Source organism: Austrofundulus limnaeus, unplaced genomic scaffold, assembly GCF_001266775.1.
Source record: "Austrofundulus limnaeus strain Quisiro unplaced genomic scaffold, Austrofundulus_limnaeus-1.0 Scaffold4, whole genome shotgun sequence".
Lineage (NCBI taxonomy): Eukaryota > Metazoa > Chordata > Actinopteri > Cyprinodontiformes > Rivulidae > Austrofundulus > Austrofundulus limnaeus.
The window spans coordinates 2,301,266-2,324,878 of NW_013952406.1; the positions used below are offsets into that span (position 1 = coordinate 2,301,266).

The 23,613-nt window shown below is 39.3% G+C and overlaps 1 protein-coding gene across 1 annotated transcript in view; it reads right to left on the reverse strand.

Annotated features, from left to right (window-relative positions):
- Positions 1 to 23,613, reverse strand: part of plcl5 (phospholipase C like 5) — a gene marked incomplete at its 5' end in the record, with an annotated part of 92,983 nt that overhangs the window by 10,264 nt on the left and 59,106 nt on the right. The window contains 3 exon segments of the mRNA XM_014023149.1: positions 9,042 to 9,117; positions 14,669 to 14,872; positions 20,502 to 22,988. Coding sequence (XP_013878603.1) covers positions 9,042 to 9,117; positions 14,669 to 14,872; positions 20,502 to 22,988 — 2,767 coding nt within the window.

Sequence of the window (23,613 nt, forward strand, 5' to 3'; positions counted from 1 at the left end):
TATATTTTTAAACTTACTAAACAGCCTACAGTATTTTTACAGTCTTTATTTTACACTTAAAATATATGTTTATCAAATAAAGTCTGATGTTACAACTAACATGAAGCCCTTTAAAGAGACAGAGGCCAATTTCAAGGTGTTTAGACAGGCCATTTATTGATTTATTTTTCAAATGAAGATCTCATTGTTACCGATTGTGTTATAGAGTTTAAATATGTGCCTGGAAAATACATATAACACCCCTCATTTAACTAAAATGATTTGCTTACCAATTTGACTTCATCTAGACATCAAATTTGGATCATAGCATCCCTGCCTATGAAGGGTTCACAGAAGTGGCACATTGCAGACTAATTAACCTCTGAGCAGGTCAGGAATTATTTTGTCTGAGGCAGACCATCACTAATCCCTAAGGGTTTAGGAACAACTCCCCCCTTAAACCTGTAAGTCTCTGCGTGCTGACAGTCTGTCACTGAGCAATGACCTCATGCCAGTTTAAATCTGATTTACTGCACAGACATTAAAGAAACATGCTGGGCCATAACTCAGTCCTGTAAGTTCTTTTTTCCCCAGCTTTTTGCAGTAACTACTAAACAGAGAACTGCGCCTTGTCTGTCGTCAAGAGAAGTAYAATAAATGATTTTCTCGGAGAGTTGAGAAGTACCTTACTTCTTTTTATAGATTTAAACAACACATCGATTGAGCAGAGAATAAATACGCATGTGCCTAAGCTGTGYTATATCAAAACATCTTTAATATTTAACACTGTTTGCAATCAGAACGAAGATAGCTTTTGTTGTTTGTCACWAAATGAAGCCTTTATGTGTAATTATATGTGTGGATGTGCACACAGAGTTATGACAAACAGRAAGATTTTTGCCCTTACAGTAATTCAGACTACCAGAGAATCCCAGTTTCTAAAAGTTGCATTAACAGGGATTAATAGTGACATGATCTTATAATCTGTTGTCGTTAATGAGCTGCTGCTTGTGCACAGCTGAGCAGAGGAAGTCTGAAGTCACAAGCCAAAAGGAAAATGGCAGAAACTGAGCTGAGCGAGAGATGAAATTAGCTGCTGGCAGTTTTGTACCGACACAACTTCTTCAAGTATTTAATCTGGCAATTATTAGGCTCCGTTTTCCTACCACAGTAACACAATTTCTGTTCCTTACTGTCACTTTAAATCTGAAATTCAAGCTAATCAACAAAATRTGGCCCCGTGGCACACTCTGGAGAGAAACAGGAAGAGAAAGAGGAGCCTGGGTGGGAGGACAAAAGGGACAAAATCTCCTCTGTGTACCCACACAATTGCAGCATAAGGCTTCTGAATATCCTCTGCGTGAAACAAATATGGTTTTAGCCTTAGTGTTGCATATTTCAGTTCAAAAGCCAACAAAACCCAGCATTAATTTGGAGAAAAGGAAAGGTAATAAATAATAAAATCAAGCAGAATCTTTGAACAGAACAGATGAAAAGAAATAAAAAATTGAGCTAGACGGTGAGAGGAAAACTCACAGCTGTGTCGGATTAGTGTTTGATCAATTTATCTCCATCCATACACATTTCACAGCTCATGCAGAGTGTCATCATTGTAAATAGGGACGGGGATTTTTTCTGAGCTGTGAAAACAATGATTAAGAATCTAAAGATGACAAAGACAAGGAAACGTCTTTATCCTTGGATGTCTGAAGACTCCAAGTCTCTCTCAAGAATCTCTGGGCCTCATGCAAGAACATGTTCCTATTCTTATCCTAAATTTTTCTTACCTTTGTTCGTACGAAGTGTTCGTACGAACACGTCACGTCAGATTCAACAAACTCTTCTATCTTCAGGAAAAGTTCGTAAATGAGCTGCGTAAATTCCACCTGTTCGTATCCAGCTGCTCGTGCACGAGGAGAGGTTATTTACATARTTAACACCCCAAAAATACCATATAAGGATGTACGTTTCCTGCCTCACATACCAGGAAGTGTCCATTTATGAATGACATCGCAGTGTAAAAAGAAGAACTTTACGAGTTCGGAGATTGTAGTCCTGCTCTCCGAGATCGAGAAAAGAAAATCTGTTCTCTTTAGCAGCGTCTTGTGGAATTAAAGGAGCTGCTTAAAGGAATGAAATGTGCTGTTAATGTGTCTCCTGTGGGTCGTTACAGTCATATTCATCTCTCTCTAGTCCAGCCCCGGTTTTTCTTTGGTCAAATATTTTTAATTTAAGTGTAAACACCTGTATTACTGTGTTTACAATTATTCAGAAGAAAGGTGGTTGCGCACCCCCCTGCCTGGCCGTCTCCCCCCTCCCGGCTGTAGTGACAGATGCGGTTCTGAAAAGACGCATTTTAAAACGTCTCCAGACTTCAATTAATGCATAATTTAAGTTGTTTTTTAGTTTGAGATCTTCATATTAACATTGTAGTGTTATACAACAGCACTAAAAGACAGTTTAACTTACTCTAATCAATTTATGTCATTAAAATCTAATTCCAGTTCAAACAGAATAAACTATTGTCAACACACTCTAAAAATGAAATGTTRGATTTACTTAACYATGTTATGTGACCTGGTTCCACTTAACTGAGTTGAGTAAATTCAAAGCAACATGCTCATGTTCTTTGGTTAAAAAATTGGTATACTGCTTTGAATTTACTCAACTCGGTTAAGTGGAACCAGGTCACATAACAGGGTTAAGTAAATCCAACATTTCCTTTTTTACAGTGTATGATTTATTTTCAACTCGAAATATTTTCTAAATAACGAAATATAAAGTTATTAGTGAAGAAAAMCCGTCTGGATAACAGCAGACTGACTGCTCGTAAAATATACGACAGGTCTGGACCACTCGTGAATTTTGTTCGTATCTGAAAAAAATCGTAGAATACGAAAACATTGGTGAATGCCACAAATGCTCCTAAATCACTCGTACGCACAACTTAAGAACAAATCTGTGCGTACGAACGGTTCTTGCATGASGCCCTCTGTGCGTACTGAATTGCTCCTTCAACTCTGAGCAGTTTGCCAGTTTCTGCTGATGGAGAACATCCCCACAGCATAATGCTGCCACCACCGTGCTTCACCGTACAGATGGCGTTCTCAGAATGATGAGACGGGGTAGATCATTTGCTTCAGACATAACGCTGTCCTTGATGGTTTGACCACTTAGGTCTCTCTTTACAGGTAACACGTAACTTTACAACACAACTCAAAAAGCACAACATGACAGCGCAGATTCTACGTACCACTCAAACCACAGGAAAAAACTATACATATGTATGCATTAATTTAAAGGGGATATTTGTATTCCATTATATCCATTAATCACGTAACTACATCATCAGTTGTACATAAAAAACATCTGACTTTGCATCTAAACACCTTTAAATTGGCCTATGTCTCTTTAAGAACCTCCTACTGTTTCTGACACTCCCACTTCAGCTCGTGTTCACAACAATGCTTTAGGAGAGGGGTGCTCTGTGGGGTGGGAGCTCAGCCGCGGACTGAGCTCTAGTGAGGAGCTATGCACAAATGGGCGGGGCTTTGTACCAGGAAGCGTTTAGGCAGCTCCACATGGCCACAGGAGATTCAAGGATTTCTCAAACATGCATGAATGAGTCAAAGCATCCCTGAAGCATAATGGCTGAGATTTCAGGTTCGACACACACTAGATATGGTTCGCACACCTTGATGCAAAACTCCGTCTTAGAATGTAAAATGCATGTTTAGTATTTAAGTCTTGTCGTACACGTTGCCAGCCTTTTTTATTTTTTATGTTTTTGCACTAGCCTTTCATTTCTGCAGCTACAGGAGGGGTATCTTTGGCCTCCTGGGTGGATTTTTTTTCTTTTAAAGGGAAAGTGCCTAGATAAATCATTACATAAATGAACTCTCTTCAAACCTAATAAATTAACACCTATTATGGAGAAGTGTGAGCCCCCCCACCACCACCACCACCACCTCAGACACACACAAAGATATTTGATATTTGCACAGACACAAAGACCAGTGCTTGCAAGAGCACAGAGGTACCATCTGGAGGTGCCAGAGTGYGCATCCCAGCTGTTTTCCTGGTCGCCCATTATCAGTGTGTGTGATGGCGAGCCACCAATAAGGCCCGGGGGGAATCATCTAGCACCTCTCCATCCTCATCAACACATAAGCTTCAGAGCCCAAATTAAACTGATTAGCTGCATCAATGACTGTGCATAAACTGAACACAGGAAGAAAACAGGAGGTGTTGTTGATTCAGGTCCTGTTGCCCAGATTTAAATGAAAATTTAGGAGGTTAGAGTTTAGCTYGACTCTTTTGTTTTAGATCACAGCCACGGCTGTGATTGGGGCTTTTAGCTGATGAGCAGAGAACACGTTCGATGCCGAGGGCAAAATGTCTCTGGTCCAATCACAGGCTTTAAATTAAGCTTTGACGGCGCGGAGAGAATCACAAATCCAGCCCCATCCCACATTGTTTCCCTGAWACTGACAGCTTGTCCTCTAATAGCACCTTCCCCACTCCTCACACATCCGCTGCACAAAATTATACCTTCGTCTTCTTGAATGATCATAGGGACAAAACCTTCAATTGAATGCAAATATCTGTTTACGTGCCTCTCACTGATTCCATTTCTGTTTTTATGCCATCACCCTGTACATTGGCATTGTACAGCTTCTGCAGGGCTTATAGTGCCTGTCAATCTACCACAAGAGGCAGTCATGCTTTCCCACTCATCACAAGGATGTTAAGTGGGTTTAAACACAATGTTTTCTGTGGCTTTTTTTTGTGTTCAAGATGCTGACAAATGATCATAAATACAAACTAAATAAGACACAGATGTTAAAAACAGGAACAAAACCCATTTAGGATGAGCACAGGAAGGAAGGAGAATCTGTTCTGCATCTTATTAGATCAAGTTTCAGTAATTATAAACTTAAAGAATCGCCTTTTTAGTAAGTCCATTACAAGAGTTATGAAGYGGTCAAGTTCAAGAACACCTCAGAGAAGCTTAAAAAATTAGTATTATTTCAGCCCTACAACAGCTTTTAGAAATCACAGATGCAGGTAAAATACATTCCCCTATTAGGCTCAATTTAATAAGGAAATGCTGCTATATAGGTTTTATTTATAGTTGCGAGGAGGCAGGAAGCAAACTGAAAGGACAAAGAGATTGTTGAGTGTTGCAGTGGGATGGGAGCATTTAGATTTATGAGTAATTAGTTTATTAATACAAGATGATATTTGCAGCCCAATGAAAAACACTGAAAGTCATATGGCGAATCTGTTAAATGGCTAAGAATGCAGAATACTGCTGTTAGACTGCAAAAGAAAAACCTGTAAGGACAGGAAAGAATTATGTACTGGAACACAGCTTGTTGTAGTGCATATTGTTCTGTTTCTAATAGTTCAGAATGACATCTGTCTGGAAGACTAGATAAATAAGGATCAAAGTGATGCAAAAACAACACAATACTTYCATTTATTATAATATTTTGATTTGAGGCGTGAGTGTTAGATTTGGGGGCACTGCGTTCAGAGTGGGCGATGAATCCACAGCATTCACACAGTTATATGGCAGATCTTACAGGTCTTTCACCTGACAGCAGCCTTGTGCAGAGGCGCAGGAACTGCTGTGGATGTGTGAGGTTTGAAAATCTGCTTAACTCTGAAGTCAGCGCCTTTGAACATGCTTCCAGCTCTGGGCTGGAAACCCTTGGAGCCAGGGGAGATGGCTCAGTGATCGAAGCCCCGGCGTCCAGCCTCCATCCCTGGGTAATTACACAGCATGAATATCAGGTTAGCTGGTTCTGTTGGAGAGAGTCAAGCATGTGCTTCCTCCTCTGTGAGACACCAGGGTGAAAAGCTGGACTTAAAGTGGCTTATTTGCTTCAGTATATTAGGTTAGAATGATCCAATGAGGGACTGAGCCCAGTTATCACACACAAAACACACCAAACTGTGGCAAAGCAAATTACATCCCATAATATTAAAGTGCATATGACATGCATATCCACCAAATACAAAAAATATTAATAATAATAAAAAAATCAAAGAAAACATCTTTATATTAAGGAAACTTGGAACAATACACAAGATTTTACCCATTTTATCACATAACTGGTATATTTTCTTTTGAACTTGGCTCAGCCAAAGTGAAACAGGAAGTGACATCAAAGGGGAAGTCTGTAAGAAAAGAACTTTCTTTGTTTATTGAAACAATATTAAACTCTGACTCTTCAGCTCTTTGATAGAATCAAAATAATCTAAAGAAACATCAGATTCTTCTCTACAGTCTGTAATGTTAGCCGTTGTAGCAACCCTCTGTTTACATGCAGACATTCCCCTTTGACTTCACTTCCTATTACTTTACACAAGAATATCTCAACAACTGTTCATCTCATCGACATGAAATTTCTTTTGCAATATGTTAGCAATTATATCTTTCCAAAAATGCATTCATATTTATTACAAACTATGATGCCACAGGCACTTTAAGGCATTTTAACAATGTATAGCTTTTACATTATCACAATAATGTTTTTGATTTCTGAAAGTATTTTTTTGGCATTAATTATTGGCATGAACTCTGTCTGTTAGCAAACCAGCTCATGGATCACTGAATGGATTTTATTGAAACTTGCAGGAAATATTCATTAGATCTGATAACATTTGAAAGCAAATCCAAACCATGACAGCTGCCACAACCAGCTGAATTCAGAAAACACACACACACAAAAAAAGGCTCAATCTTCAATTTAAAAAAATGGATGTGGTTGTAGCTATGAGTCGTTTACTACCCATTCTAAGTGTGACACCTCGTGGTATCGCATCAGATTGTGACTAACATTATTGTTAAGGTTTCTGCCATTTCTCATTTGAGGATAACTGTTGTCCAAAACTGTAGCAAGAACGGCGGGAATAATGCATTTCCATAAGGAAGGCGTAGCCTTTAACTTGACTTCATTCTTGGGTTAGTTGTAGCGCCGAAATGTGAGACAGGAACATAATGAAGACGTCAGTATTCAAACTATGTTCTCCCATTTGTGGAGCTCTTCAGCAGAGGCGCTGCTGCGTAGCAAGAGAAGCACCGAAAATGAGAAAAGATTAGTTCTGAATGTAAAAGAGGCCGGCAAGGACGAGCTGAGAATTCTTTGATTTAAAAAGGTATTTCTCCAATAATGATCTTAACATTGATTTGATCTATTTATTTAACAGGAAAAGATTATTAAAAATCACGCCTGACTCAGCACAATTGTTGTTTTACAGCAGGTTCCTGTTCTGCAGCACATAAAACACTCAGAATTACAGCATCACAATCACATCATTATACACCATAGACACAAAGACAAACAAGCATACCAAATTTCAAAAAGGCAGCATTTGCAAAATAGGACGTCTAAATATGAGCACAACAAAATGTGTCCAGCAGATGGCAGACAAGATTCTTCTTAAAGGGCTGTAGTTTTGAAATGGACTTTATGTTTTGAGGAATGTCATTCCATGCTTTAGTATAAACATAGAAGAAAGACCTCTGGCCGTAACAGTTTTTAAAAGTTGGTAATATCAGTTGTCCTTTTGTAACAGATCTAGTTGAATGACCACTTCCAGAATTTGATTTGGGCAGCAATGCACAGAGAGTTCCATAATTGGCACCTTGGAAGATCTGAAAATATAAATTAATACCACTATACAAAACATGATTCTGAAAAGTCAAAGCATCAGACACTGAAAGAACTGTACAGTGATGAGTCCAACCAGGAAGTTTTTTTATGAATTTTGTAGGCCCTGTTGTAGAGCCTAACTATGGGTTCTAAGATTTCATTTGTTGTAAGAGACCAAACAGGTAWACAGTACGACATGGTTGAGAGTATAATGGCATGAAGATAGATATTTGAAACAGAAGATGTCAGATTGGATCTAATTTTCAAATAAATGTATAATTTCTGTTTCAACTTAGTGGTTAAGACTTGTAAATGATCACAATAAGTCAAATGAGAATCCAAAGTAATTCCAAGATATTTGTAGATAGTGACAATATCAAGGGGCTTGTTTAAAAAAGTGAGTTGATTTGCTATATTGAAATGTCTCCTGGGTGAGGAAAAATACATGCACACAGTTTTTTTTWAACATTAATTGACAAAAGATTATCTTGAAGCCAACCATGAAATGTCTGAAGATCTGCTTGTAACTGACTATTAATAGATTCAATATTGAAATCAGACAAAAAAAGAACAGTATCATCAGCATACATTAAAATATTTGAATACTTCAATATTTTTGGAAGGTCATTTATGTATAATAGGAAAAGCAATGGGCCCAGTATGGTACCCTGCGGAACTCCCACTGAACAGGGCAGAGACCTGGACACAGAGCATGGTCAAATTTATCCTTGGTGATGAGACTCTGGACATTTTACATAAAAAATAGAAAAATAAAAATCATCCCATGTACTGATGTAATGCTTTTTAATTCCATTCCTTTCTCTTCATTTTCACTGCACACTATGCCCAACCTTTTCATTTCTCTCCTCCCCTCAAAGGATGTTTGCGCTCCCTGTCCTCTGTCCCTGGCAGCCCTTTGTCTGCGTGGACAACTGATTGCTTTCACCTGCCCACTACTCACAACTATTCTGCACTGACTCACTGCTGATGGCCTGTTCCATCGACAGCAGCCGCCGCTGTTGATGGAGATGCTGTGGGAGTGGGTACATCATACCCTCTCTGTCAGGCAGAAGGATGAGGAATATTTAAAAAGGCAGCAGAATCGCGTTTGCACACGTGACTCACTCTGGATGGAGAAACGGGAGAGCAGAAACCGTTGAGTGTTTTTGAAGGACACATTGGTTGCTTTTTTTAATGTGCCAAAGTAAATAAATATACCATAAAGTTTAGAAATTGGACTTAAATCTGATAAATCCTGTCCTTGAATTGTGAATCAGAAAGATGTATCTGCTTTTTTTTTCTTTTTTACCTTTACTGCAATTGAAATGAGAGGCTACTCAAAAATGAATGATAAAGAAAACAAAACATTAGGTTACAGCTTGTTGATGAGATGCATACCTGAGCGTTGTGCTTGTGTGAGCTTGGCGTAGACGACATCAGCTGACTCTATCAGGGTTTTGCTGGTTTGGATCATCTAAAAGACAAAAAGGACATCAAGTTAGACTCAAAGTCGTTCCGTGGTCTCCTTAAAACCCTTCAGTGGACGTCCAGCCAAATCAAACAGAACATTTAGTAAGATTAACCGTATTTATTTTTGTATAATACAATCTCATCTCACCCCCACTTTTTTGAGCTTAAAAAAGCATAAAAATTTAATCCTCAAACAACCTCCAATTTCATACAGACTTCAAGATTTTTCAGCCTTTGCAGTCTTTATACATATCAGTAAAATGATCATTGGACTGTTCATTTTATTTTAACAACATATGCACTAAAAGGTATTTTGACAACAAATATACTGTATATCAGCTGTAGCAGCATCATATGAATTCTGGCATTTTACACATAGTCCACCAGGAGGCGCAAACACAAAAGTCAGAGACTTCACATGAGATTCGGACCATCTTGTGGGGGAAAAGCAGATTACTTCCTACTCGCAAGCGCCCCCTCTGGTGGGGAAATGTTTTTTCAGGGATACAAACTTTTTCAGAACACCGGTAGACGGCAGCCACTACAGACGAACATGTGTTTGTTGTTGTTCGAGGAGCGGCCCAGTCACACGCTAATGTCATTAGTTCGTTATCATTACTAAAGTGCAGAACTACTTTCCCCCCCTTTTTTTCACATCATGTCGCCTGCCTGGATCTGTTACTATCTCGCTCTGAAGCACGGAGAAGTGTCAGCGGTAAGCTCGTTTCAACTGCTTTTTCACGTCGTGGTCTCATTTCCAGACTCAGGCATTTTGTGAATGAAGCCAATATTTCAGTTATTTATCCGAGTATAGCACTACCCCCAACTTCATGGATGATTTTATGGATTMAATTTTACGTATTGTACTTGAATAAATACGGTAAAATCATTTATTTTTGTAAAGCACTACTAAGTGTTCTGTTATTTGTGTTTCACTTTTGTGGAACGTTTGTAAGAGCACCGATTGAATGAATCTAAATGAATATTGAACATCAATCACTCTGACAGACACCATGTATGAATTAACACCACAAAAGCCTAAATGTGGCAGAGGCGTCTTTTCACTTCCACTTTCACATCAGACAAAACAACATTTGGTGTGGTGCATAAACATCACCCAGTAGAACCGATCAGGAGCAGTTGGACAAGAGCTACAGCACAAAGGAGGAGGATAATTAAGTTTCAGTCTCCTGCGGGAGACAGAAAGTCGACTGTCGCGCTGCACATAAACATCTTCCTCCTGGTCCTCCTCTTCTTCTGATGAGCACCGCTTTGAATGCAACTCTGCAAATCTCCAGTTCCCAAACTGTGAGATTGAACAAGGCTAACGGCACATTTACTTACAATTATTTTTAGAACGTGAAGCTTATTCTGGTCTCAGAAGAGCAGAAACTGAAGCTAGGAAAAAAGGCGTTTTCTGTGAATGCTCAAAAAAGCTCAAATGCTTAAGCTAAATAATAGGACAAGGAAACAATAACAAGATAGAACTTGATGCCAACCATCACTGATGTCCCCCGTCGCCATTCAGTAGTGACCAACAGTTAGCAGTTTTGTTGGAGTCATCACAGGCCTTCATTATTTAAATCATCTCATAAAGAGAACAGATGGATGGCTAAATTGATCTTGTCAAACTACTGCACAAACGTGTTGAGCAGGTCTCCCTTATGATGCACACAAAATTTGGTTCAGATCGGATCATGTATGTGTGATTCAGAGCTGACCGTGTGGAAAAGTGGGCGGGACTAAAGTGTATTATTGCATTTCTATGTGAAAGTTACAGCTTTCTGAAATTGTAATGGATTGATGGACGGAAAGCATTTCCAAGTCCCAAAATTTAGCAAAACAGACCACACTTAAGTATAAAAAACTATAGCAAAAGCCATAATTAGAAGAACTGGAGCAAAAAGCAATTAAAAGTTGCCAAAGGCTCAAATGATTCCAGTAGCTAAAAGCAAAAATTAGCAAAACTATAGCTACAAGATAAAATTAACCAAACGCTATCTCAAAGCTAAATGTTGCAAGACCAAAGCTACAAGCAAAAATTAGTAAAACAACAACTCGAAGCAAAGAATAGCAAAACAGTAGAAAAAAGATAAATGCAGCAGAACAGTTGCCCTTCTGTCTTCAGCTTTAATTTATCATCCCGTAAGCAAACAATATATAAATTACACATGGAAAAAAATGCACACTAAATATAAGCTCAATCAGCTTCTGAGCACGTACACAACAACCTGCTGGGATTATCTTCCTATAGAAAAACAGAACGCGCTGATGTTTTGTTCAGCAAAGGGTCAGAACATTCGCTGGCAACTGCTCGCATGTGTGTTACTGAGAACACAGACTTCACACTGATATTCTGCAGTAAATAGCCTGGTGTTGGCTGCCATGAAGCCGGCTTAACATAATAAGCTTCTCACGCACATACACGCACACACACGCGCAAACACACACACCTTCTGTTTTTAAGCAGAGAGTGTGACAGCAGGACAAACAGTCAGCTGCCATGACCTCAGCATCAAACATGAAGCACATATGCTACTAAAATGCAAACAACCTCTGATTTATTATATCCTTATTTTTCAGCTTAAAACATTTTCTCTGCAGATAATACAAACTTTAATATGAATTGTTAAATGTTGAGAAAAAAACTGGAAGAACTGAGAATAAAAAACATTTCCTTGCACGTTTGTGTCGTATCTCAAGTCATTAGATGCAAATTCAAACACTTTTTATTACCAACCTCACAAATGTTGAACCTGTGTGGCTGACTGCAAATACTTTCTGCAGCCCATAAAATAATAAAAGCCAGCAGCATATTCTATGTGGTAAAGTGCGTACAGCTGACGTGAGCAGCACAAACCTCCCGAAATGACTCACCAGCTCCCATCAAGCCTTAAAATAATAACGAATCTGGGAAGAAACTGCAGATGATAACTAATTTCAGAGCCTTCCCCTTCGGGCCGTGCAAAAGTCAAACTGTGAAAAATGCAGTGGCTTTCCAGGAGAGGAGGGAAGCTGAAGAGGAACATGTGTGTTTGTGCAATAAGTAGCTGCATCCTGACAGTTTGACAGGTCAATTACTGCTCGTAGCTCTGTCCAGCTGAGGGAACGTTCAAATCAAGAGCTGTGCAATTTGGCTTTAACGTGATGAGAAAGATATTTCACTGGTTTAAAAAACATTAAACGAATTTAGTTCGATGTCCCAAACTATACCAAAGATGATCAAAGCGATGTGATTTGCATTATTTTTTATTTCATCCTGTTCTAGAATAAAAATAATTTTCAAAAACAAAACACTCACGCTAAGTTTTACCTGAGCTTTGTGCCTCAGTAAAATCTCTCATGGGAGTTTTTGCCAAGCTGATATCATGAGATAATTCAGAATGACTGCCCGGGGGCAGTTATTTTTACCTCTCTAAATGATGAAGCGATGCAGTAAAATTAAAAATACACACTGGACAAGCTGAAGTAAGCAGAATTTAAAAAAAGGAGCAAGTTGGCAGGGTTTTTGGAGCTTTACAAATTATGCATGGCAGCGCGCACATCATTCATTCACAACATGGAGCGGTGTCGACATATGGCACGACCACGCAGCAAGAAGCACACACTGGGGTGTGTTTACATTAAAATACAAGGTGAAGTGAAGCTGTCTGTGGACTGAAATATGCACACATCAGTCAAACGTATGCGTGCACAACGTAGGAGTGAAATAAAGACGTGATTCAGATGCAGTTTGTGAAAGAGATTCTCTCACTGTGGCATGAAAACAAGGCATGACGATAAAAGTCCACGACAGATTTTAGCTGAACCTGTCCTGGTGAGTTTCTATTTATATGAAGACTTGAGATGTGCTAAACTCCTCCTGAACATGGGCATTACTACTGAGAAAATATAGCAACTACAGCGAGAAAAGCATTAGTTGCCATATATATACTGTATTTATTCATGTATAATACGACCCCCCATTTTTTTAGCTTAAAAAGCATAAAAAATTTAATCCTCAAACTACCTCCAATTTCATACAGACTTCAAGATTTTTCAGACTTTGCAGTCTTTATACATATCAGTAAAATGATCATTGGACTGTCCATTTTATTTTAACAACATATGTACTAAAAGGTATTTTGACAACAAATATATATCAGCTGTAGCAGCATCATATGAATTCTGGCATTTTACACATAGTCCACCAGGAGGCGCCAACACAAAAGTCAGAGACTTCACATGAGATTTGGACCATCTTGTAGGGGAAAGCAGATTACTTCCTACACGCGAGCGCCCCTTCTGGTGGGGAAACATTTTTCAGGGACACAAACTTTTTCAGAACAGCGGTAGACGGCAGCCATTACAGATGAACATGTGCTTGTTGTTCCAGGAGCGGCTCGGTCACACGCTAATGTCTTTAGTTCGCTATCATTACCAAGGTGCAGGAATACTCCCCCCATTTTTTTTCTTTTCACATCATGTCGCCTGCTTGGATCTGTTATTATCTCGCTCTGAAGCATGGAGGAGTGTCAGAGGTAAGCTTGTTTCAACTGTTTTTTATGACATGGTCTCATTTTCGACTCAGGTCTTTCGTAAATGAAGCCGATATTTCAGTTAAAACACATAAGTAAAAATATTTATCTGAGTATAATACTACCCCCCCCCCCCCAACTTTATGGATGATTTTATGGATTTAATTTTATGTATTATACTTTAATAAAAACGGTAGTTGCAGAATTTGACCTTGTCTTTTTATGTTTAAGTGGTTGCTGAGGTTTTATGTAACTGCAATACCTGAATCTTGAGTTTGGTTTAGTTGTGCATAAACTTATAAGAACAAATGTGCTTACAGACGCTTTCCTGCTGCACTTCCTGTTGTACAATCTGCCACATTCACAGGTTATAAAAAAGCAGCTAAAACCTTGACAGATGAGGCACACGGTGCTCTTTATTATTATTTTAGTGAAAGCTATTGTCATGTCTTGCTTTTATGAAAATGCTATTCTTTTCATCCTTCGTAGAGGGCAACCTGTGACCTGTTATGCTCAAAGGTTTTCTATTGCTAGTGTTCGAATGTGGGCACAATTCCTATATTGGTTTTTATCGCACCTGGTATTCCCATGTGGTCTCCCATCCAGGTACTAACCAGGCCCAACCCTGCTTAGCTTTCAAAATCAAATGAGGTTTGGGTATATGTCGGAAAATGCACGAAGTAAATGATATAAACCTCACTCTGTCAAATTTTCAATAAAGTTCTTCAAGTTTCAATTCATCCATGACAAATATTGTTCAAAAAGACTAATATCTTTATCTTTCCCTCTACTTTTTAACCATTACCAGTTGATTTATTTCCAGCCATAGCTGCTGTGCAGTAACAAGAATAAAGTAGTGGGGAAATGTCATCTAACATAATGTACTGCACTAAAATAAAAGTGTGAACAGGGTTGTCAGAACTGACCGCTTACAGTCAAATCACCCAAACTGAATTTGCAACAAGAAGTCTGAACAGAGCCAGTAAGAAAACTGTTTTCAGTGCAGTTGTTCGCTCGTTGCGTCAGCTGACAGTTTACCATGTCGTAGGCGTTCAGGACTTTCCGCAGGAGCTCCGGCACCGCGCTCTGAGCCTCCATGGTGGGGTAGGTCTCGCTCAGGTCCACTGTTACCCTCAGAGTCCGCTCACTGTTCATCAGCCAGGTGGATACGGTCAGGATGCACTGCTTCATGTTGGCTGCAGGAGTCAGGCCGCACAGCTCCTTAAAGGACACCATGGCATTCTGGGAAGAAAACACACATTTAGCGCAGAGACTGAGTCAGCAAATTATAATGGTAAAATTAATTTATTTTAAAGTGGCATATGTTTTTTATTATTGTACACTCAATCATAAACAGGCATTGGTGTCTATAGGATTTTGGGTACCACTTCATAATTATAAGGCTACCCTTATAATTAGTTTATAGATAGGTTATTAATTAATCTGTAAACACTTTATACATCATTAATAAGCATTTATTATGCTTTAATTAAGGATGAGAAAGGGACAAAACTGTCTGGTTTCTTGCCAAATAGTGAGCCAAATCTGTTATTATACGTATCTAAAGTTGCTCTATTAAACATTTTAGACTAGGTTTATAAGCACAATGTTGATTTAGAAACACATATTTTACATATAATATTGTACTGTATTAATACATTATACACATCCCAGTTATCAAAGGGAGCCTTATTGTAAAGTGTAAGACAGTACACTTTTGTGGGCCTTATACATAACCAGTAGAATATTATAATCAACCAAATCAAAGAACTTCAATATTTTCAATTTACAAAATAATGAATATGATGGGTGACAGTAATAATTCTCACAGCTCTTTTCTGTAATTAAAAAAAACAGGATTTGTAATTGTCTTACACGCTTTCCCACAGACTTCAATACAATAAACCAAGTGTGGACCTACAGTATTATTGCATTATACAACACATACAGTGCTTTATCATTAAATAACTCCCTTACTTTATACAGAAAAGCAATAGATTTAACCATCTTTGTTCTTAAATAATAATAATATATTAATGATTAATAAACATGCATAAATGCCATAAAGGGGGCCTTATTGTAAAGGGGTACCGGATTTTGTGACACAGAAATACCTTTTTTGCTAATTTTAAGATGCTCTACTGCACCCACCCACAGTAAAAAAAAAAGCTAATCATGTCAAATCAACATTAGTATTTATAATAAATCATTTTATTGGTCCTCAAACATTTTGATAGTCTGACTGAACCAGTAAGTTCTGGTGCCTCGAACAAAGACACATTCCTRCAGAGGTGCTGTGATCTAATGGAAGTGGAAACGCTGCAGTCACGCACCGTAGATGACCTTGGGAGAGAAGACTTAAGCAGGGGAAACTACCACTTCTGTCTGAACAGTCACAAAATGAGATTCATCTCAGGTGAGATGATGCATTTTTTATCATCTTAAACTAATCATTCATTCGATCACTCAAAGTCAGACCTCCGGTCACGACCTGAAAGTGTTTAAAACAATCTATTCATCTCTTTCTTCACTTATCCATCACATTACAGTTTCTTATGTTGTGGCTATACATTGTAAGCTAAATGAAAAGTGTTTAAAAAATTAACCATGCTTCTGCAGAAATAAATCTCTGCCTCGATCTTGTTGGCACCAGCTGGAAGGGTGAATGTGATTTTTTTGATCAGGGGCAGATGTGGCTCAGTTAGCTGCTCAGGTCTGCTAACATTTGCACATCGTGCACCTCCTCTCCACATGCTCGAGTGTCCTTCAGCCGCACTCTTAACCTCAAAATTTTCCCCATTACAGGTCTCATTTTAACAAGCATTTGCTGAAGTCCTGATAAAACAGGAGCTCTTTAAGCGAATCAAACAAATACGCAGAATCGTAAGTACTGATGCTGACAGCATGGTTAGGCAGCAGTTTATTTCTTCACCAAAACCTTTGCTTACTCGTGAATGAGAGGTGCAGTTTTTAAAAATAAAGATCTACAAAATAGATTCTGATTGGTGGGGCCAAAATGTCAAAGCTTTGTTTATAATCATTTACTTTCTTGCAACATAAAAACAGATTTGAGTTTGTCGCCAACAGTTGCAGCCCAGTGAGACCAGAAAAAAAAGGAGCTGAATCAAACAATGTGGTCTGGGAATGAGGACATGAATCAAGACCCGCTGAGGACACCCCGTTATTTATTATAGAGCATGAGAGTGAATAAAAGACAAAGGCAAATAACAAATATTTGCACGGAACAGGCCAGTGAGGTATCAGGAAATCAGTTCATGCACTCAACAGAGTTCTGGGTAAGAGCCAGTTGTCTCCTCGGGCGAGACCTCCAGGCCTGAAGAAAAACCTTTGTACCTTTGAGGATGTGCCGCTACTGCGAGGCACAACCTTCCTGCTGACAAAGAGGTTGGCCAGAGGACAGAGCATCTGTATGCAGAGGCTCACACGCAGTTAATACCTCACGGACGACCGCAGACGGCGACAGAATAAAACAATATTCCGAGGCGGTGGATTAAAAACCCGCTGTGTGGTGATACGCGAGCGTGTCTGGCTGCCGGTGTTTACATCTCAGCGTGGTATGAGCTGAACTTACTACCGAGCTTTGAATAATTCCTCGCATGTGTGCATGCAACCACAGGCACAAGTGGTTTTTTGATAATTATTGCACAATAAAAGACGCTGATTCCAAATCACAGCGTTGCAAAACCCTACGAGACGCTTGTGTTTTTAATTAGCTCCCCCTCCCATCCCCCCCGCTTTATTCCTTTTCCAGCATTCCCCAAATGAGGGCCCCGTGTCCGGTTACACCGGTGCTTTTCTTTCTGTTTGCCCAGCTCTCTCCGTCTCTCTTTGTGCTTTTGTCTCATCGCTCTCTTCTCTCTGCCTCTTTCTGGCTCACAGCGCTAACGTGGCGATGATGGCGCCGAGACGTTTCAGCAAATAAAATCAAACTTCAGCCTGGCATCACTCCTCCAGCTCTATTCACACTCTATAGGCTTCGCTGGACACTCCTGACAACTGCAGAAACAACTGATCACTCCTTTACTCATACAGTAATGTTATATATGCCCATTTGTCTGTGATTACAGACTCACTTCTTTTTAATGGTCAAATGGGTTTCTCGTTTGGATGCTGGACCTTTAAAAGTGTCCACGATTCCTTGTAACAGATTTTATTTGATGAACATATATTTTAACCGTAAAAAAAAGTCTGTAAAAATACTGTAGGCTGTTCAGTTTTTATAAATTTACAAAAAAATGATTGTCACGTGGACAGAGCCATTTTATTGACACCTCAAAGCATACAAAGATTTATCTACACTGAAGGTTAATCTTGGACAATATCTGATGATYGACTCTTTTAAATGAAACCAGAGAGCGTTGACAGAGAGGAGAAGGTAGAAATGACTCAGCCTGTAACTGAAAATATGGATGGAGGACAACAGAGCTGCTTCATGGAAGAAGAACCTCAGCTTAGCCTGTTAGCTTTAGTGTTAGCGCAGACGCTATATTGCCTTATATGTATTAGCTCAGTGCTGGCTAACAAGCTAGGTCCTCCATCCAAATTTTCAGTTACAGGCTGAGTCGTTTCTACCTTCTCCTCTCTGTCAACGCTCTCTGGTTTCATTTAAAAGAGTCAATCGTCAGATATTGTCCAAGATTAACCTTCAGGGTGGATATAGCTCGCTAGCAGCCTGGCACGGATGACCTAGTCTATGTCATCACRCCCAGTATGCTTTGCAATGTCAATAAAATGTCTTTATCAGTGTGACAATATATTTTTAGAATTTTACAAAAACTAAACAGCCTACAGTATTTTACAGACTTTATTTTACAGTTAAAATAAATGTTTATCAAATAAAGTCTAATGTTACAACTAATCGTGGATGGATCCCTTTAAAGGAGAAGAATATGACCCAAACTCAATATAAAGAAGTCTACGCAGCACTGGGAGAGACTAAATTCTAATTTTCTGCACTACTAAAGACTCCAAGTTCACAACAAAATGCAATTAACAGCTAAAAAAAGTGGCTTATGTCTCCTTTAAAGAGCTTCGCGATGTGAAATTATCAGATAATTTATTTTYCTCTGGTCAGGATTATCAGGAGGTTTGCAGCGTCCGGATTTCTTTTTCTTTATTTTTTAATTTTTTAATTTTTTTTGCTTTGCGTGTTGTTGGTCCTTTGTGCCTCCATGCAGGACACTTGCCTCCACACAGGTGGCCTCTACAAAGTCTTTAAAACTGTCATTTTTTTGCATTTTAAAGGGACGGCGTCATTCACGTTTATTTATCTCCTTTAACATCCCTCTCAGTTTCAGCATATTCATTCGTCCCCTGAACTTTTATCTTCATTTCAAAAAGACAAATTAACATTTCAAACCTGAGGAAAATGAGGCCTGCTGAGCGTTTATTGCCGCCAGCGTTATTTGATCAGCTTAACACAGGCTCATATTCAATCACCTTAGTAGCAACATTTTTCACGAAGGCCCACAGATTAAATTCTGAGGCCAGCCGTTATCAGAGATGATTTATAGCACAGATTAGAGTCTTATCTATGACACAGGCAAGTCTGTGATTAATTTCCAATTTAGCATTAGTTAGTTGATTGCAGTTTTACAAAAGTAATGGTGTTTAATTAGTCTGGGTGAAACTTAAAGGGCTGTCAAACATTTCCTGTCCTATTCATCATTTCTACTGTTTAAAACGAACTTTATAAACAGGAATCCACTTTTATTAGTTAGACTGACAATCTTTTACGACTAAAGTATAAAATATTGAAAAATCTAATTGTGCAAGGTTACAAACATTAATAATAAATAGAATTATAAATTATATATTTTTAAAGTAAATGTAATATTATCACTAAGTCTAAAAAAGGGTCTGATTCAGAGTCTGCACCATTCAAAGTTTTATTATTTATCACACACGAATTTTAACTGTTCATTTTGGATGCAAGCTGAAAAAAACAATAAATTAAAATCTTTTAAAAATTATTTTTTTTATTTCTCAGATTTTAACGGTTAGTTTCTTCGGTGCAGTGAGGTTACAAATCTTTATTTGCTCATTAAAGGAGTCTTTAGTTGTCCACTGTGCCTAGCAAACAAGTCCTTTTTCGTGAGCAGTAATTGTCCCTCATTAATAATTACTCTGTTCATAAAAATTCATAAATGTACAGTAATGTCACTTTATTACCTTTTTTCCCAAATACTATAAAAGCATGATTAATGGCAAGCATTTGTCCAAAATAGCAAGAAAATAAAGTCTTTTTAAAAACTCACTTTTGGTGCAGTATTTGTACTGACCGCTTAATATGTGTTCAAAATACCAGTAAAATGTCTGCRTGTACATCAGTGATGCTGGTGAAATGAAAATTTGACTTTATAAAATACTGTAGACGTGAACAGTTTTGAAATTGTATGCATTCTCAAAAGATTATAAATTATAAACTTGGCACAAAAAGAAAAGAAATGAGTGTAGGCAGATTATTTAATGCTTCGTGGAAATAAACCTTATATCGCTGGAAAGCCTGTTAATTTCCCTTTTAAACGGTGCCACATTTGTAGGGAACATGCATTTGTGGGATGAGCAGTAGAGTTGAGTAAGTGGGTTGCACGCAGGAAAAATTTGCCAAATCTTCTACCCCAAACAGCCAATTTTTCTGTTGCTATTGACATTTTTTGAGCTTCTGGTACCCTGGGTGCTGCCAGTCAGATGGCCAGTATAAGATTTATTGCCAAGAAGCATTGTTACAATTAAGAAATAATCTACCAAATCTAAATGTCTTTATTTTTTGTGCTAAGTATATAAACTTCATACACTTTTGTTGAACAAATGTTTTCCTAATTATGCTTTAAAGTGTGAATTTGCTTACCTGCACATTTTCTCTGAGGTCTGTAGCTTCCCTAAGCGGCTGCGTGGAGGCTCTGAAGAGTTCATCTACTACTTTGATCCCAGTGGTCTTGGTGGTGGTATACTCCCGGGCTTTTCTACCCTTCTTCACAGAAAGACCCCTCTTATGTGCCTTTCCTCCACCACGTCTGTTGGTGATAGCTACATGAACAAACAGGGTGGTGTTGGGTAGGAACTCTCCTGTAAGAGATTGCAGAGGGACGTGCCTATAGCCTGGTTGTAGGCACTCAAATGGGATGGTGTACTGGCCAATGAACTCATCTCCAATGTAGTCGTCATCCAGAACCACGAAGCGCAAAACTGCAAGTTCTGGCAGGTTGATCTGAAATTCAAAACTCTCATCAAAAATGGGATTGTCTCCATTTTGGGACACTGTCTTGGTTCTTTGCTCGGCACAGTCAGCTGGTATGCCGTGGATTTCTACATATATGTAAGGCTCAACCACGTCACCCTTAGCAGCAGAGCCACGAGGCTTAGGCAGGTTCTGCCCACTGATGACTTTGATGTGAAGTAGCTGTGCAGACACTCCTGGCAGGGAATCTCGAGCATTCGCACTAAAATAGGACACCTCCTCTCTCATGATGGCTGGCCGCAAAACATATCCGCAATTTCCATTCTGCCTGAACCAACCGAGATTCAGGTCCATCATCAGTCCAGGTGTTTGGTAATTCATGGCCACAATTTGGCAGCCACATTTCCAGAAATCCTGGGGATTCATGTTACTGGCGTCAATCCTCATTGATGTGGGATAAACTCTGGAGAGGAACCGTTTGTTAAAACAAACAAATTCTTCTGGAAACTCATTGGCAAATCTGTTTGCATCAACCTCGTTAAAAGAACATATCTCCCAGTATTTTTGCTCCCTCTTGGAGATTTCAAAGTCCCTGAACTGAACCGACTTGCAGAGAGATACAAGGTCAGATAGCTCTCTGCACAACCTGAGTCTTTTGCAGCCCAAACCATTCAGGTGGTCCTTCTCGTCAGCTCCAACTCTGCGGGACATTTCCAGACCCTCCTCCTCATCTGTTACGTCCCCATCAGGATCAGTGCAGCAGGGTGGCAACTTTTTACCCTTGAGGAGTATTTTGCCTTTAAGGTTCTCAGGAGATGGTAGGTAGTTTTCTTCTTTGTTGGGGGGTTCAAGATATAGCTTGTCCCCAAGAATCTTCTTCAAGTGTTGTGCCATGACTCTTTGTTGGAGAATACAGCAGTGGGTCACCAAGCAGAGAATAAGAGGATACTCTGAGCTTTCAAAAGCATACTGGTTTATGATGTCCAAAACTTTAGAGAACGCTAACTGCGAGGCCACAGAACTACCTACATACACCACAGGCTCATTATCAGGACCATCCCACACTATGACCTCGATGCTGCGGCATCCCATCCTCAGAGCTCTGATGTAGCTGCTGATGTCTGATGAACCCCAGAAATGATCATCGAGAAGGGAGGCGTTATGTGAGGAGTTAATATAGTAGTGGGAGAGAGGCTGTGTCATGTCCTGACACACTCGTTTGTGTTGGGGATCAAAAATGTGGCATTCTGAGGACAGGAGGTAGTGTGTAAAGCCATCAATGGAGAGGTAGCCACGATCTCTGCCCTTGGCGGATGGCTCAAATTTCTGAACGATATCCCTGCACATTTCCTCAGTCACACCCTCCACACCCTGCTCCACGTCGACAAAGAGCATCAGATCTTTACTGTCCAGGTACTCCTTGTTGCTAGAGAACTGAACGAGCAAAAAGAAAATCTCTGGCCGAGTGCAGAGCTCACAATAAGCTTCCATGAAAGTGTCCATATTAATGGCCTCCCCATATTGGTCTTTAGCTTTTTGTAACTCCTTGAATTTCAGCTCTATTCTAGACTCTTTCATGCCCGGATTGAGACCTTTGATTATCTGGGTGGCTCTGAACAGGTCTATATTTCCTTCCTTTTCCATGTCTGCTAGCTCAAACACTGAGCCAATCCAAGACGTTCTTAGGCTTGGTTGACTGGGTTCCACTATGTCCACAGTGTGGCGGCCATAGGACACCAGATATCTTAAGCCCATGACCCATGTGCTGACAACATCTGCTGTGCTGGCTACCAAATCTAAGCTCTCGTAATTGTCTCCATAGATGATTGAGAAGGCGCATTCATCAGGAAACTGATCCGAGAGACCATTGCTGCGCAAAACAGGAGTTTTCTTTCCCAAACGAACTTCCTTAATGCTTTTGATTTCCAATTTGGCTTTCTCCGAATCCTTCTTGGATGGCTCCCATCGCAGCCAGTGCAGATCTGGATCTAACAGGAAGTAGCGGTTGTACATGCGTGAGTTGGAGCGCACCTTCTTCATCTCACAGCCCTCCATCATGAAGGCAATGCAAGCAGCAGTGCTGTTGAATTTACGGTCACTTGGCATTGAGCTGAAAGACACCGTTTTCTTCCTGACCTGCTTCTGTTTGGAACCATCCTGGGAAGAGAAAAGGGGAAGGGGAAGGTTGGAGGGGAGAAAGTTTTCCTGGTTACACACTGAATTCATCAAACTGCTTTGAATAAAAAGTAACATCATAATATAATGAATAATATACATCACTACATTTCTTTGAACAACTTTAAAAGGCGGGACAAAACTGCAAATGTCCACCATATTTTTAAAGACATTCGAGGATAATTACGCACTTATTTAGGTAAAAGATGTCACTTTTTGCAAAATAAAAATAAATAAAAAAATCCTATTCAGAATGTATTTAATTAACTTTGTGTGAAACCAGAGTACCTTCTGGCATCAAGCTTGAAAATAAATTGTAAAGTACTATGTACTGCAGTACTGAACACTTGGCTGTAATAAAAAGATATGAGACCGAGGATCTGATTTCCACCTTGGCTCAAGTCTCATTTCACAAGTAACAGGCTTTAGATTTGGTGCAATCTGTTACTGCAAAGTAGATTTGTGAATGAAATATTCATCTTGTGGGCAAGCTCTGGTATTTTTTTATTTTTATTTTGCAAGCCAGTTTCAAGGAGACGGCAATGTTTTCTGAATTCCTACTTTCTACAATGTATCTACAACACACACACACACACACACACACACA